This window comes from Syngnathoides biaculeatus, chromosome 17 (genome assembly GCF_019802595.1).
Source record: "Syngnathoides biaculeatus isolate LvHL_M chromosome 17, ASM1980259v1, whole genome shotgun sequence".
Lineage (NCBI taxonomy): Eukaryota > Metazoa > Chordata > Actinopteri > Syngnathiformes > Syngnathidae > Syngnathoides > Syngnathoides biaculeatus.
This window is the reverse complement of record NC_084656.1, coordinates 8,680,774-8,697,568: the sequence shown is the minus strand read 5'-3', so window position 1 is coordinate 8,697,568 and position 16,795 is coordinate 8,680,774. Positions and strand designations below refer to the sequence as shown.

The 16,795-nt window shown below is 39.4% G+C and overlaps 1 protein-coding gene and 1 long non-coding RNA gene across 4 annotated transcripts in view; one reads left to right on the top strand and one right to left on the bottom strand.

Annotated features, from left to right (window-relative positions):
- The window catches only part of LOC133490570 (astrotactin-2), a 301,145-nt gene that overhangs the window by 281,099 nt on the left and 3,251 nt on the right, over positions 1–16,795 (top strand). For all 3 annotated transcript variants that reach the window (XM_061800812.1, XM_061800811.1, XM_061800810.1), the window contains 3 exons: positions 4,280–4,421; positions 15,292–15,392; positions 15,837–16,020. In XM_061800812.1, the coding sequence (XP_061656796.1) occupies positions 4,280–4,421; positions 15,292–15,392; positions 15,837–16,020 (427 nt within the window). The remainder of the gene's footprint in view (positions 1–4,279; positions 4,422–15,291; positions 15,393–15,836; positions 16,021–16,795) is intronic.
- On the bottom strand, positions 520–16,013 carry LOC133490573 (uncharacterized). The gene is made up of 3 exons (XR_009792247.1): positions 15,910–16,013; positions 3,693–3,735; positions 520–1,081 (listed from the first exon to the last, which is right to left on the bottom strand). It is a non-coding gene; the product is annotated as an uncharacterized LOC133490573 (long non-coding RNA).

Here is a 16,795-nt window from a genome sequence, read left to right as displayed (position 1 = left end):
ATATTACAGTCACAGTCTCGAGCTTCACTGAGAGATGTCATCAGCCTGTTGTTTGTATTCTGTCAGAGACACATGTAGTTCATCCCAGAGGTGGGTGTAAGACAGCCACATACAGACGTCCAAAAAATTAGAATATCATGGAAAAGTTAATCTACTTTCATAATTTGATTCAAAAAGTTAAACCTTCATAGATTATAGGTTCAGAGACCACAATTTCAACGTATTTATTTGTTTATTGTTACATAATTTGGGCTTCCAGATCAGAAAACCCACAAAATCAGGAATTCAAAAAATTCGAATACACGTTCAAAATAAAATGTTAATTGTCAATACTTGGTTGAAAATCCCTTTGCATTAATCACTGCCTCGATGCACCTTGGCATTGAAGTGATCAGCTTGTGGCATTGACTAGAAGTTATGGAACCACAGATTTCAGTGATGCTTGCTGTCAGTTCTTTGTTTTAAGTTTTGATAACACCCCTTGGATTCTCAATGGGGTTTAGATCTGGTGATGTAGCTTGCCAGTCAAGCACTGTGATGGCATGGGCATTAAAGCAGGTTTTGTTGCTTCTGGTGGTATGGGTAGCGATGAAATCTGAATCTCCATACAGGTACGCGCAGAAGGAATCATATAAAACCTCAGAGCACTGGCCAACACTGGAGTCTTTCTTCTCCTTGCCACAGGTGAGAGGCTTCCTTTGTTGGCAGGCTCAGAAGTGGCTTGACCTGAGGAATCTGACAATTGTAGCCCATCTCCCAGATGAAGCTGAATGTGGTGGCTTTGGTAGATCTGACTCCCATCTTATTCACTCTTTCTGGATCTATGCTAGATCCTAGCCATCTCTACTATATTCTTGAATCTTTTCTGTTTGATAATCCGCTAAAGCCCATGGTCATCTCTTTTGCTGGTGCATCTTTTCCTGCCACATTTGTCCTTCCAGAAGACTTTCCATTGATATGCTTGCACACAGCACTCTGTGAACAGCTAGCCTCTTTGAAGTGTGTCAGTGATGGTCTTCTGGCCATTTGTCAAGTCTGCAGTCTTCTCCATATTGGATCCAACTGGGACAACTGAACCAAACTGAAGAAATGTAATGACATCTAATGAAACCTCTCTGTAGAGGATTGGTGTTTGACACAGTTTAAAACATTTGTGGCCTGCAAAATTTGATCTGAATTGGTCACAGTATTCATTTTTTTTTAATTCCCGATTTATTGTTGTTCTTTCTTTAACATCTCCACAGTGCGCTTGAATTTTGTGTGGCTATATGAACAAAAATGAAAGGTTTATTCAATTATCATAACTTATCCCACCCTTACTTACGTTACTTTGCTGGACTAAAACATTCATAATCATCCATCCATCCATTTTCTGACCTGCTTATCCTCTCAAGGGTCACGGGAGGCGGGGTACAACCTGAACTGGTTGTCAGCCAATCGCAGGGCACATAGAGACAGACAACAGTCACACTCACAATCACACTCAAGGGCAATTTGGAGTGTTCTATTAATGCATGTTTTTGGGATGTGGGAGGAAACCAGAGTGCCCAGAGAAAACCCATGCAGGATTGGTGCAAACATGCAAAATCCACACAGGCGGGACCAGGATTTGAACCCCCCCAACGCTCCAACCAGTTGTTTCAACATGCCACCCATTCACAATGCTCCATCCATCCATTTTCTGAGCCGCTTATGCTCACGTGGGTTGCGGGAGTGCTGGAGCCTATCCCAGCTATCTTTGGGTAGGAAGGGGGGTACACCCTTGACTGGTTGCCAGCCAATCACAGCGAACCCATATAAACAAGCAAGCATTCTGTATCAGCTGTATCTAAATGTAGCCTTATTTTAATGTTTTCAATGCAATATCTGTCCAAATCCTGAACTGACATGCTAAACATATAAATGGATATATTTTCCAGAAATAGTACATTTTCAAAAACAGTATTATTCTTGAGTGTTATGTACTGTATGCTCTAAATAAAAGATATTCAGCATTTAAAAGCAGAAGGATCAAATCTGAAGCATCAATGACTCAAATCCTGCTAGAACCAGATTACACAGATGCCATGGACAGGCTTATGCAAGAGGACCATGAGTCAGTTGTCCTATCATTGGATTTATATGGGTCGAGCGTATGTGGCAATGATGTATACTCACTCATCCTAGCTTGAACTGACACAAACAGGCCTTATTCTCATTATTAAAACACTGATAGACATCATTCATACTTTTACACAGCATCATGAATATACTTTTCACCCTTTCTTCTTTCTCATTTTTTTTCTCTGCTTTTATTACCAACACGTTTGGATATCTTGTTCTGTTGAAAACTAGCGTCCACTTGACATTCTTTTCATATTTGCAAGCAGTGAAAGGTGGAACACAGGCTTAATGAAGCTAAATTATTTTAAGAGTGGTAAGTAGATCGTTGGCAGTTATATCTGTGAATAATTAAGCGGTCTCTGTGGGATAATTACTGTTTCGACAGTGTTGCCGTGTTAATTACTTTGGTGGGGAGAATGACTATTTAAGAGGCAAAAGAATAAGCAGCAGTTAAGATACAATATCTGGTATGGTTTTTAAATGGAGCTACGTCAGTTGATTATGGTTAGAATTGAAAACACAAGGAATATAAAAATACAATTATTGATATATACATATTGATTTTAAACGCATTAATAATTCCAAAGTAAGTAAAACCATATATTAAACCAAAACTGAAAAATGCAGCAATATAGCAAGAACTGATGCAGACTAGGCAGAACACAGATCCCAAGACTATAAATACAAATCCACAACAATGTGGAGCAACCACATGTCAGAATCTACTCCACAATGTTGTGTACACGTCACATTAGATGTTATTTAATAGTGTGTAGGGAGCTGGGTAAGCTTCCATACTTTAAGAGACTATTCACTTGCCTTGGAGCTGCTGTTTTGGTTTGCAGCGAAATTCAGTTAATGCTGAATACGAAGCATCTATGAATTGAAATTATTGAACTCACGTTTTTGTTTTTTTTTTTTTTTTGAGAGGAAAACAATGTGTCTGTGTAGGAGGTGTTTATTTGACTTAAGTGGATAATGATCCCTGTCGTCTCATGGGGCATGGCAACTATTAGAGGGAAAACAACTTTGAGGAAATATTTTATGTCTCAATACCAAATTAGATTGCCTTAAAATTTAGAATCAAAGTCATTCTTTGTTGGACAAGTTTGTCAAAACACTACTGGAAACAAATTCATTTACGACAACAAATGGCCACTATGACAAAATATACTTGGGTACCATCCTTTAACACTAATATACTCATGTGATAGCAATTCCTACTAGAACTTGAAATATATTGTATTAATGTATGATATAATACATTATATGAAAATATTAATAAAATACATGGAATAAGAGATGTGAATTAGAAAGGTTCAGGCATCAATAGAACAACTGCACGGGAATGCCTTTTAGGAAAATCTTTTGTATACTCACGTTTATTTCAACTGAAAGGTCAAATTACTCATTCATGAATTTCTTTCCCTTTTCCAACTCCTCTCTTTACCTTGTGGCCTGCCAGCCAGATTAGTTATGTATTTATAAATTGGCACTTGTGTTATAAACTCTAACTAAGCTGCCCTTTGCATGTGTGTAGAAACAGTTGGAAAGCCAACGTTTTTCAGAGCTGTTTTGAAAGCTCCCACCTTTCCATGATCCCCACGAGCACTGGAAAATCGCACTGTGGGTCTGCAAAAAAAAAAAAAAAGTGTTTTACTTACCCACCCTTGTTATATGACAAAAAAAGTCAAGATGGTTCCAAAATATTGGTATTCAGTTGTACACTGAACCAAGAGTCCTTCGAATTTACTTCATTTTAACATGTACATTGGTAAAATATGGTAAACAGATCAAATTGACTTAAAACAGAAGACATGTAGTCTCATTTTCTGTGAGACAGTAAAGAAATTAAGCATGAAGTCTTTTTATGAAGTGTATGTAACCATCTGGCTTCAAATGGGTATGCGAATTATATACAGTATGCACTTACTGATAGGCCTCAAAATTATACAGAAACAACACTACCATGTTTAATTCATATTTGTTGAATTTCATGAATAATAAGTTTGCTTGAGATTAAAATATTTGCTGATTTCATTGTTTTTCATTTCATTTTTGGAATTTATCCTGCACAGCGAAACAATTGACAGACAGAAGACAATTTCTACAAGCCTTTCTTATATGACCTTTTTTTGTTTCATTAACCTTCTGTCCAAATCCATCTCCCTGCCAGGTGAAGTGTTGAGCTTGTTGGATGATCTCTTCTCGGGTTTGGGTTCGTCCTGCATTGTGCCCGGTAAAAGGAGTGGCGAACATCCCCACACGCTGCTTTATTCTGTCGTCTTCAAGTGCCTGGAGCCTGACAGTCTCTACAAGTAAGTTGGATGCTTTTTGCCACATTTTCATGGAAAAACTACCAATCCTGTTTTGATGTATCTTGCCTCTTCATCATTTTCACGATGTGACTGGAGGGTTTTTTTGTTTTTTGTTTTTTTGAGTGAGCAGACATAGACTGTGTTCCTCTGTAAGTCTTGGTATTATTGACTGGTACCTAACTTTGATAAGTCATTGGATAAAGTCCCAAGGAGTAGTGGTCTTGACAAGGCACTGGCTAAGCTACAGTCAACTTACTAGCAATGTTGAACGAGTCCAAAATTTGGGACAAAATCTGGTAGGTGTTTATGATGTTCTTCTATCATATGCCAAGCATTTTTGAGACAACTTTTGCTTCCAAGTTCAAAGATTTTGAACAGCCTCTAAAGTAGGTATTTTCAATGAAAAACATCTACCGGCTAGGTAAACCTGAATGACATGGATATTGGAGTATGAAATGGTACCTGTTTATAGTCCATAAAGGACATAGAGTAACTCAGCGAAAATATGACCGCTGCTGGAGGCCGTGCTGATTCTTGGTTTTGAAAACTGTCAGCGACGATCTTCAGTTTTTGGAGGCACGGTGTCTCAAATGTCTGAAGGAAATTAGAGGAAACTGGACACGCTTCAGTTTGATTTACCTCTGTTCAGATGTAGTCATAAATAGGGAGGCTGGACTGAATCATATGAGCAGTATTTCATCAGATCCCTATGAACTGTGGAATTTCTCGCACTTGGGCAGACTAGTCATCAACTCCAAAAGCAACAACCATGCTGTGAAGTGGATCAGATACTAAAACGAGAAAAGCTTTATGGTAATATTGGATATTCTGCAATTATGTGCTCGGTGCCACAATGATAGGGGTGTTTAGGAAATAAAAATATTTACACATTCACAGAGATTCACCTCAGGGATTTTTGTCTTCAATTAAAGTCAATGAGGGCAGCAACAATGTGACTTGCCATATAACATGCCACCGGTGACTAATCCTGGGTTGACCTAGCCTCTCGCCAAAAGTCACCTGCACTGGGCTCTAGTTAACAGCCGCCCTAATGAGTATAAGCATTATTAAGACAAAAAAAAAAAAAACGGATGGATGGATGGATGGATGGATGGATGACAGACAGATGGAAGGACAGGTGGATGGACAGACAGATGGATAATGGCAAAGATGGCATAAACAACTGAGTTGTTGAGGAATACCAAGCAATTTAAATCTCATGTTTGCTGAAACAACTGTAGGGAACTACAGATTCATTGTCCTCCCATTCAACGTAAATATTTTTTTCTTGTTCTGAATACAGCCCACAGTTTTCTTTAGCTCACAAGCAAATTAGGCCGTAGCTTGTTGTAGTATTTTGGAACTCGAAATCAGCCCTAATTTATATCCCCTTCTTTGATTTTGATAATTGCTTTGGATTTTTCATCACATCGCAATAATGATGTTTAAAATATTGATTGAATTAGAGTGGGTGTCAAAAGCTAACTGTGAAACCCGTGAAGCCTCGAGGTTGCATGGATGCGGTTACACCAACAGAACAAGATTTGCTTTCTTACAATGTAAAAGTCAATTCCTACAGTCTCTATAGTATTTTCTGTTTGGAAAAACAGAAACCAAACTTGCCAAATTTGTCAACTGAGTTACTTGTTTCTGTTATCTTTACCATCTCTAATCTGGTCCCCATTTATTTAGGAAACTATAGCCCCTATATATTTGCAGATAAAGGAGCAAGCGAATCAGCGTCTCATAGCTGACAGGGCCCACATGTTGTTGTGGCTGTCACTGAAAGCATTGATTTTTCTGTTTGGTGGCCTTGCCCTGTTTTGAGAAGCTCAACTTTCCCCCTCACACACACACACACACACACACACATACACACAAAACTGGTTTAAATCTGTGGGAACGATGATGTCTTAAATGGTAGTATGAAACTTCTATTTCAAAATCCTTACCTAAATAACACTGCAAAATGTCTTTGTTAGAATGCATACCATAATGAAAATGTGTTTCCACTACAATGTGACACCTTTTAATTCTTCATCACACCACTGTTGTAGGAATTACTGTCAATACTTTTGTTCACAATGATGACTTTCCCAAAAGTTCTATCAGTAGATAAGAATATTTGGGGAATGACCATTGGGTTAATCTAAAGAAATCTGTCTCCAACTCACATGAACTTACAAAACGAGGCTGATTTGAAACTTTGTTGCACTGTTATCTTTGTTTATACCGGTACATTCTTCACAGCGTTGTTTGGTACCGATAAGGGCCGAATTTACGTCGAAATTACGTCTGAGGGCACATCTGTTTGCAGCCAACTCCACTTGTCTAAATCAAGTAGCCAGATAAAACCTCCACTGGAGTTGGCTTCAGTGTTGATCATTACCAAGGCTTCTATGGCAGCAGGCTTTTTCTTTCAGTGGAGATGGCAAAGCTAGAATCCCATTTGAAAAGGGCTCATTTATGAAAACACAATATTGTTGAAGTCATTTCATTTATTAATCAAAACTGAGTATATTATTTTCAAATAAGATTACCAAATTGCACAATATTGTCATGATGTTCTAAGGGCTTGTAGATTTTGGGCATTTAAACTAATAAGGTAGCTTGTAAAAGCAGATACAGTAGAACAACAAAAATTGCAGTAATATTTGGATTTCCATTAGTGCCACACGAAAATATATTAAAGTAATAGTTCAAAGAGTAAATGTATATAGAGGAGAGGGAGATACATAATGTGGGCATTTTGTGAGAGCATATTTCCATTTTATTTTATTGTCATTATTTATTAGGCTGCTAACTTAGTATTTACTACTCTGCATTGCATTATGAAAAAAAGCCCATCCAATTAATGGTGATTCAAGCCCTCAGCATCCATCCATCCATCCATCTATACTCTGAGCAGGTTATACTCACGAGCATCGTGGGAGTGCTGGAGCCTATCCCAGCTGTCATCGGCTGGAGGCAGTATACACGCTGAACTGGTTGCCAGCCAATCTCAGTGCACATGTAGACAGACAACAGTCGCACTCACAATTGCACCTACGAGCAATTTATAGTCTCCATTTATTGCATGTTTTGGGCATGTGAGAGTAAACTGGGGTGCCTAGAGAAAGCGCACGTAGGCACGGGGAGAACATGCAAACTCCACACAGGCGGGGCCTGGATTTGAACCCAGGTCTTCAGAACTGTGAGGTCGACCCTCTACAGCTGCACCACTGTGCCGCCAGCCCTCAGCATGTTATCCTCAATTGTATTCAATATATAATGTCTTAACATAAGTTGTGTAAATTTAATAAGATGCTACTGTATGTTGTGAGTATGGAATAAATATCCATCCACTCTTTGGACCATTTATCCTCACAAGGGACGAAAGTGCATTGCCTGTTAAGCGAGCACAAAGACCAAAGCACCGTCTATGGGTGAAAAGTAAACCATTTTAAGGTTAGAAAAGAAGGAAAATCGATCAGAGCTATTGGACAAGCATTGGGCATGGCCAAAACAATAATTTGGAATGTCCCAAATAAAAAAGAGACTACTGGTGTACTCAGCAGCAGACATTGAGGGTACCAACAGCAGTTGATTATAGAAACATTGCATTGTGAGAGCTGACATAAGCCCCAACGACATCAGCCGATGACATCACTATCAATCTCCACATGGTAGGGGTTCTTCCAACAACCCATTGTCGGAAGAAGACTTTGAGAGAAGATATATACAGGCCATATCAAAAGATACACTCATCAGCAAAAAGTATCGTAACGCCAGGCTGGATTTTTGTAAGGAAGTACAGTGATGACCCAACAAAGGTTTTGGAACCAAGCTTTATGTACTGATGAGACAAAGAGAAATATCTTCTAAAGTGATGGAAAGGCCAAAGTATGGAGAAACACACAAGCTGATCTGTAAAACATGGTAAAGGTCATGGCTTGGGCTTGCATGGCTGCCTCTGGAATGGGCTCACTATTGATGATAGACTATGATGGTAGAGGCAAAATTAATTCTGAAGGATTCAAAACTATTTTGTCTGGCAAGTGACAGAAAAATGCATTCAAATTAATCGCGACAAGCTTCATCATGCAACAACACAACGACCCAAAACACTCTGCCAACACAAAAAAAGGACTTCATCAAGGAAAAAAGTGGAAGCTCTTGGACTTGCGAAGTCACTCACAGGACCCTAACCTAATAAGGCATGCATTTTACCTATTGAAAAGACTAAAAGGAGAAACCCCCAGAAACAGCCAAGAATGGAAAGAGGTTCCAGTCAAGGCCTGGAAAAGGATTTTAAAAGAAGAATGCAACTCTGGTGAAGTCAGCAGGTTGCAGGTTTAATGCAGTTAATTACTGATTAAGTTGACATATTTGGAAATGTATTAGTTAATTATCTAAACAAACACATGTAAATGTTGCCATTCAGCTCATATTACGGAAGCGCTGTAAAGTTCAATGTGTATTTTAGGTAAAGATTGAAAATTTCATCTAAAAGCAGAATATCCCTAACTTTTCTGAGTGGCTTACATTTCATTTGTTTTTGGAATGAGGGCAGCGTACCAAGAGAAAACCCACACAAGCACGAGTACAACATTTCATGTTCACCCAGGAAGCTTCAACCCCAAAACTCAGAACTATCTTATCAGTTGTACCTAGTATGAAGAGTTCCTCGATAAAATATAACAGAACAATTCCATTTGAAAATAAAATAAATAAAATGGCTACATATTTTAGATAGTTGTTATTTTTTTTTTTTTTTTTTGAGTGGGGTTGTGCCAACTCCGGCAGAAGAAATGTTTGAGTCATGCACTCTGAAACTAATTACTAACAGGAAAAAAAAAATTCTACACCATTCGCAGTAGTTGCATTCAATTGTAATACTTTTGGATATGTAATCCTTCTCGGTTGAGAATGAAGAAGAACACACAGCTTGCCAATTCATGCAGAATGAGGAGGTCAGAACGTGCCCTACAGTTCATTATTTTCTCAAGTCAGACGGCCTCATACACCAAAAATGTCTCCATGATTGATGCGTTTGTAGCTCCCATTTGTTTTTGACCGTGTGCATTGTTGGACAGTGTCCTCATCTCCTGCAAACTGCCCAACATCTTCCTGATTACTCCTCAGCTGCTTCTAATTGTTTACGAAAGTGATTCTCCAGACCAGACAGTCCATTTGTTGGAATTCCTTTACCACCCCATCCATCTTATTGTTGGCCTGTGTTAACCGCCTCACGTCCTTTTGTTTCCACACCCCATTAATGTATTCCCTTTGGGCACTCCAGGCCTATGAACAATACAGAAGAATATGGTGCAAAAATAACCAATAATATATATAGTTTTCTCTTACCTGTGTTTCATTGTTAAAAGACATGTATATCCAAACGATATCACACGAAGTATTTAAAGAGACTGCTTCAAATATTCTGAGCCAATTGTTGCACAAGACGACCCCCCCCAAAAAAAGGTCAGTTGTTAGTTCTTAAATGACCCATACAACCTTTCCAAAGAATGACTCATGAGCATTTGAGTTCATTATATGTTGTCCATGATCTCTCTCTCTCTCTCTCTCTCTCTCTCTCTCTCTCTCTCTCTCTCTCTCTCTCTCTCTCTCAACTCTCTTGTGTTTTCATTTCCTTATGCCTCTTTCTTGTCTTTCCAGTGTCTTCTCCACCCAAAATGGAATAAGCGGATGGCCATGTGAAGCTGTTGTTGAAGTTAGCGGGTATTGCCGGTCGATTGCAGGATCGAGTCGGATTCCAATTGGAGGCACATTTGCTTGCCAAAGTAGTTAAAATAGTTGGAGAAAATTAGCAGGCTTCAACTATCTGCTCGATACATTTTCGACAGTTAATTTTCAAGATGGCGTAACTGTTATTTCGGGCCGTGATGCTGCTGCTGATCTGCAGGACGTGAGGATTTCCAAGCGATCAGATATTCTAAGCTGCCACAAATTCTTGCGCCGGTGAGAAACAATTCACCGCAGCTCGGATTGATTTGTGGGCTGGCTCGATTGATGTACGTCCAAAATGCTGATGTCATGGAAAAGGCGTCACCTTCTGTCCTGGCAGCCACTGCATGCCAAAAATACTGTCCTAATTGATCTGCTCTCTCTCACTGTCACATTGTGCCAGGCACTCTCTCCTGTTGGACTTTTTTGTCCTGTCATCTCTCATTCAGACATACCTCGACTGTCAAAATAGATTACGGGTGAACTGCTCACTGTAATGGCAATTTAGTTCATTTACACGCTAATCTGACATTTGTCCAACTTGTGGCTTGCTTAGCTTTCACCTGACTATGGCACAAGGTCAAAACCAGCCAGACGGCCCATCACTGCGTGTGTTTGTGCATGTGTGTGTGTGTTAGGTTAATTGAATTACTATTCAGGTTTATGGGGACCAAAGTGTTCAACTCAGCCAGCATCTACTGAAGTTAAATTAATTAAAATTGCATGCGTGTGTATGTATGCGTGCATCTGTATGTGTCCATTTGCATGTGATTAAATTACAATACCTGTGGGATCTAACAGATTTGCTGGACCAAAGTGTTTGTGGTGCCATGTTAAGGTCATAGGTACATTTGTGTCTGTGCGTGTATGTTAGGTAAATTAAATGACTTCAACCAACTGTGGGGTCCGTCAGATTCGCAGGGACCTGAAGTGTTGCACTAGCGGGCCCTTAGAAGCGTGTGTGTGTGAATGTGTGTGTTCCTGACTTTGCTCTTTTTCAAGGACACATTTGGCACTAAAGAGCAGCTAGTTTGCAGGGGAGCTTGTTAAATCGGGGACAAAGTCCAAGTCCACTGTTAGTGAGGAAACAGCTGCCTTTTGGGGTCAAGGTTAGGGTTCGTTTTTAGTCGCCCGTGATTATGTTTACGTCTATGTAACATACCCCCTGTAAAAGTGTGTGGGGTGGAGTGGGGTGCGGGGTACGTCAAGTGAGGGTGGGTGGCCACGGAGTTTTGTGTGTCTTGCCAATTTTCATACTTGATGTTTGACATTCTCGTGGTATTGCAGACCGCGTTTTGGTTTCTTTGAGCTCCCAGGCGATCTTTATCATCATCGGACACTCTGTTTATTCGACCCCCTGTGCTGCCTTTCAATGCATCTTAAGAATGAAACCCTAACTTGCTGCCAAAAAAAGTTCCTTTTCAGTGACAAGCGAATGAAGTTCAAAAATGTTTCCCCTCCATTTCCACATAATATTTTAATGTCTTTGCACAATGAGCAGTTATCCCACTCTTGTCTCAAACCAGCAAACAAAAACATCTACTCAGTTTAGTCCCCAGAGAAGCTTTAAAGTCCTTGGAGAAACTATTTTATAACTGCACATAACAACCTTGTAATTGCTGTTGGGGTAGACTGAAGCCAACGTTTAAAACAAAGCTATGAAATGTTGGCAAACAACGACACTTGGTTGCCTTGATAAAATGTCTATCTTCTTAGAATAGAATAGAATAGAATAGAATAGAATAGAATAGGCTTGTATGTTCTAGGTTTGCATGAGCAAGATTAGTGTATATTGCAACTACACATGAATAAGTACTGTATACTGCATATTTTACATGGCATACATGACATAAAGTGGATACAAAAGTCAATGTGTGCAGCAACAAGCCGGCATTGCATGTGGCACAAAAATTAAATGTCAATTAATATTACCGTAATTCCCGGCCTACAGAGCGCACCTGGTTATAAGCCTCTAGCGCCACACTAGCATTAAACTCTTTCTGTGTACCAAGGAAATGAAAAAGCAGTATTTACTATTAACTGGCTAGCACACAAGACCAAATAATATATAAAGAGTGTACTATATCTAATTCATATGCAGATGTTAATGTGAACAGCAGCAAGTTTTGTAAGTAACAAAACAACAACAATACACTGGGAGTAATAACTGTCAGGAGTTAACTGTCTATTGTACATGAATACATGTAAATTGAATACTAAAGTATGCATACTATATTCAACTTAAATTAGAATCTAAAATACCTAAATAAAGTGAAAACAATTACATCCCATTCCATTTGGGAATGAAACTAGCAATACTAACTATCATGGATGACCACTCTACCCAGATAAATAAACGGGCCTTTTGATAGGGTTGGTTGGCCGTTTTAAAAAGTGTAGTTATCCATTTTTTTTTTTCTGTCAATGTGTCTCCATCTGTATGTAATACTGTGGCTGTGTGATTTTAACAGTCAGACTCTCACAGGCTGACATTGTTTTCACTGGGCAGAGGAGCCACCAAAGCCCATGCAAACTTGTGTGAGGTTCTTGGGGGAATACCACATTCGCGAGATCAGACAAACTATGCGAGCAATGCCCAAACAGGTCACGTTACAACCAAAACAAGCAGCACTTGGACCGTGTCTCAATAGACATAATTTAAAACATTGCAAATGGGTTTCGGAAGAAATGTAATCAAAATATTCCATTTCTTAAGTTTTTTTGAATTTGTGCATGAGGCATGGTTAAGACTTGGAATTTAGGTTTGGTTGTTCTGTCTCATTGTGTTTTTGCGGTCCTTTGAATGGCTTTCATAGTGGCAATTCTATAAAGAAAAAGTAATTGAATAAAAATGTCGCAACATTTCATACTTAGGAATTTATTTGCCCCTTTAAAAACACTCACTGCTGTGCTCGTAAATGTTTTTTTTCCCATGAAGCCTGTAGCACTAAATAAAACATACCACCAACTTGACATTGTAGAGGAAGTTTTCATACAAAACCTAGCATTTGTACAACCGTTTGTGAAATAACTGAAATGATACATAAATGGATCTCTGTCCTTTTACATTTATAATACTTTTTGATATTTATTTCCACCCCCTGGAATTTATTATAATTAATATTAAAACAGGGCTACAAATTAAAACTAGCAGCTTCGGTATTGTACGGCTTGTGTATTTTTCCTCCCTCCATGTCGCCTCCATTTTTTTTTTTTTTTTGCATACAGTTCATTTCTGACCAAATATTGAACTGCAACTATGAGCGCAATGGTTTGAAAATATAAGATGCCCTGCCCACCCAGCCACGGAGGGGATAAACGAGCAGACATTCGGTAACAGTTTCCATGGGAGGATCTGTGCAGGTGCTTTCACTTATACCGGTCGTTGGACTACGCAGCCAGACTGAGGTTTGGCACGGCCGTGCATGGATATAAGATATTACGAGGTGACACAGGTGTGACAAAACAAACAGAAACTTTGGGGAGTGTTCTTTTAACTGTTTTTTTTTCCCCCCATAGAAAGTCTAATACTACTGAAAAACCATTAATACAATATACTTGATATTCTTTGTGGTTTCCAGTGAAAATGACCACAAAGCTTCTCCATGGTTTTTCCTTGTCACCGAATGGATTTTGACATCCAAACGTGTGCGGGGTTGTACGTAGTCCGTTTGTTCCCATACTTCCTCTTTGCATCCCCCATGACACACCTTGACATTTGCAAAAGGCCACGTAAAGGTGAGATGCGCCGGGGGTCTGATCTCTGACCGTCTCAAACTGTTTTCCGTGCCGTGCTGAGTGGTCCTAAAGTCCGTCGCTGAGCCTTCCCAAAAATCTTGTCTGACATTTCCAGGGGGAAAAAACTTTGGCCTGGTTGAGTTCATGGGGAGACGACTCAGACCCTCTTTTACTCCTTTCTAGAGATAATTAACATTAGCTAACCCTGTGGATCCTTAGAAGAAAAATATACTATGTGTGAAAATGATGACACAAAAGGAGCAATCACATTGAAAACTGATGACCACGTTTGCCTCACTGTTCTGAGGCCGGGGGTTTGAATCTTGGCTCATTACACTGGAAGGGTTTAGTGCATTCTCCTCATGATTGTGATGCTTTTCTCCACATTAGCTATGCCAGTTTCCTCCCACTTAAAAAGAACATGTTATTTTTGTTGATAAAACTTTTCAATTGTCCATAGGTGTGACGGTACATGTGAATGGTTGTTTGTTTGCCCTGTGATTGGACATTGCAGTCTTAGTGTTTCCCACCTCTTGGCCTCTGGCTTGGAGCACATGAACTACAGAAACTGGATGAAAATATGTACTGCGGTTCTTGGTTGAACGTTGTTGTTTTTTTTTTTTTTTTGTCTTACGTGACATGATCGTACCTTGCAATCTGTCATTGCAACTCAATAGACTTCATTTCAGCCAGCATTGACGGATTACCTCCGTATGTTGTTCTGAAAGGCTGACAGTGGTTAGAAAAGTCCAATATAAACCAGATGGCTCTTTGAAGGACTTGTAAAGTAGAAAAGAGTCCAAGCAATTTTGTGCTGGCGATGTTCTGCGCTGATTTTACTTACCGATTTTATATTGATGAATTGCTCCTTCCTCTGTTGTTTCATTCCTTTTGGCTTGGTAGGACTCCTTATTGTCACAACACAATCGCAGTGTTGTTTCAAAAAACTTTCATTCTTCTTTAACTGGTGTTTTGCGCTTGGCTTTGTCGAGCTAAGTCACAGACTGGTTCACTGCCAATTTAAATGTTTCACATTATGTTGTGGTGAAATCAATTTAATATTTATGCTAATTTGAAAAAAAATATTATGTATGGGCTAGAATGTTTTTCATACCAATATTTACTGTAATTAGCACATTGTTAGTGACAGGCTACGGGACCTTCCAATTTAGATAAAAATGTGGGTTTCCTGTTCAGATAATTGGGACCTCCTTGTTTATAACACCTGCCACATACCTAAGCAAGTCAAATAATTTGTTTGTTTTGGGAGGGGGGTTACACATGAAATAATATATTTACATATCCTCCAAACATTGACTTTCTATAGGTCAAATGTGTACTTTTTGAATGATAATACCAGAATTGGCATGACAGGGTGAGTTAGTAATGATTCACTTCTTTCCAGGTTCACCCTCTATGCAGTGGACAGCCGGGGGAGTCACTCCGACTCCAGTTACGTCTCGGTACGGACGTCCTGCGCGATGGTCGACGATAGCCAAGCTGAAGGTACAAAGATTCTAAGAATTGCCGCCATGGATCATTTTGCCACAAAAGAGAGAAAAATAGTCAATAACTACTCCGATGATATAATCAAGCAATTTTCCAATTACAGTTTCTCAAGTGCCGTGTGGTTTTGGTTTTCTTCATTTTGTCATTTCTGCTAATAAATCATGTTAAGATGGTCTGCTGCTCTGGAGGAAGCACATCTGAAGGACATAAACTAACAAACTTGTTTTCCCAGTCAGTGACTTAAATGACCTTTATGATGAACCGTAAAAACAATAAATGATTAAAAAGCGATGAAGGATTTTACCCTAATTACTTTTTGGGGTAGAGTAAACATAAACTTGACCCAACAAAACCTCAAAAAGTCATGATTGTAGAGTTAGATTGTTACAGACAACCGTTTTAACGCTTGTTCCAAATTCTTTTATCTTCCACCATTTCAAGAGATCGCAGACAGGGTGTACAACTTGTACAACGGTTACACCAGTGGCAAGGAACAGCAGCTGGCATACAACACCTTGATGGAAATCCCTCCTCCGCTGCTCTACCGGGTCCAGCACCACTACAATTCCCTCTATGAGAAGTTTGGCGACTTTGTGTGGCGCAGTGAAGACGAGCTGGGCCCCAGGTGAGAATATTTTGGATAGCGCAAGAAGCTTAAAATAGGGCCCACTTAGACGTCTGAGTAATCCAACAGTTTTCGCGTCTAGACGATCTTGTGACGTGTTGTTTTGCATCCGTTACAGTCATCCTGGAGCTTCTTGAATAACTGTAATTGTCTGGCGCTGCTGGCAGACTACTTCGCTTACAGAATTTCTTTAATAATTCTCAGTAATGCCAAGACAGTGAAATTAAAGGTCTTCAAATCCTCCAACCAGTATGTGACGAGCGAGTTTAAAATGCATATATCACACATCCATTTGGACAAGTATTCCGTCCAAGCCGTCAAAAGGTAATTTCCTCAGGAAGTGGCTGCTCCTGCGGAGGATTGTGGGAAATGGAGTCCCAACTTTAGCCTGTTCCACTGCTCTGTTATATCGAAGTCAAAATGCTAAACCGGTATCGGCATCCTCAGTTTAGGACGGAGGGTCAGGCTAACTTTACAGATAAATAACACTTCAAAATTAAAGGATCTCATGAAAAACAGCACAAACTGGATCATTGTGCATTGTTTCTATCCTCAAATGTATGTCATGATCCCAAGAGACAGAGAACCCTCCTTTAGTCCAAATCAAGGATTCCTCACACACATTGGGACTAATATATTTATCCACAGCCACTAAGTTCAAACATGCTTTCATGGAAATAACACAACTTTTTTTTTTTTTCAAAATAGTCTCAATTCTGTTGGAATTAATTCTTTTGCATCATTTTAACACCTTGCCAAAGTACAAGCCAGTATT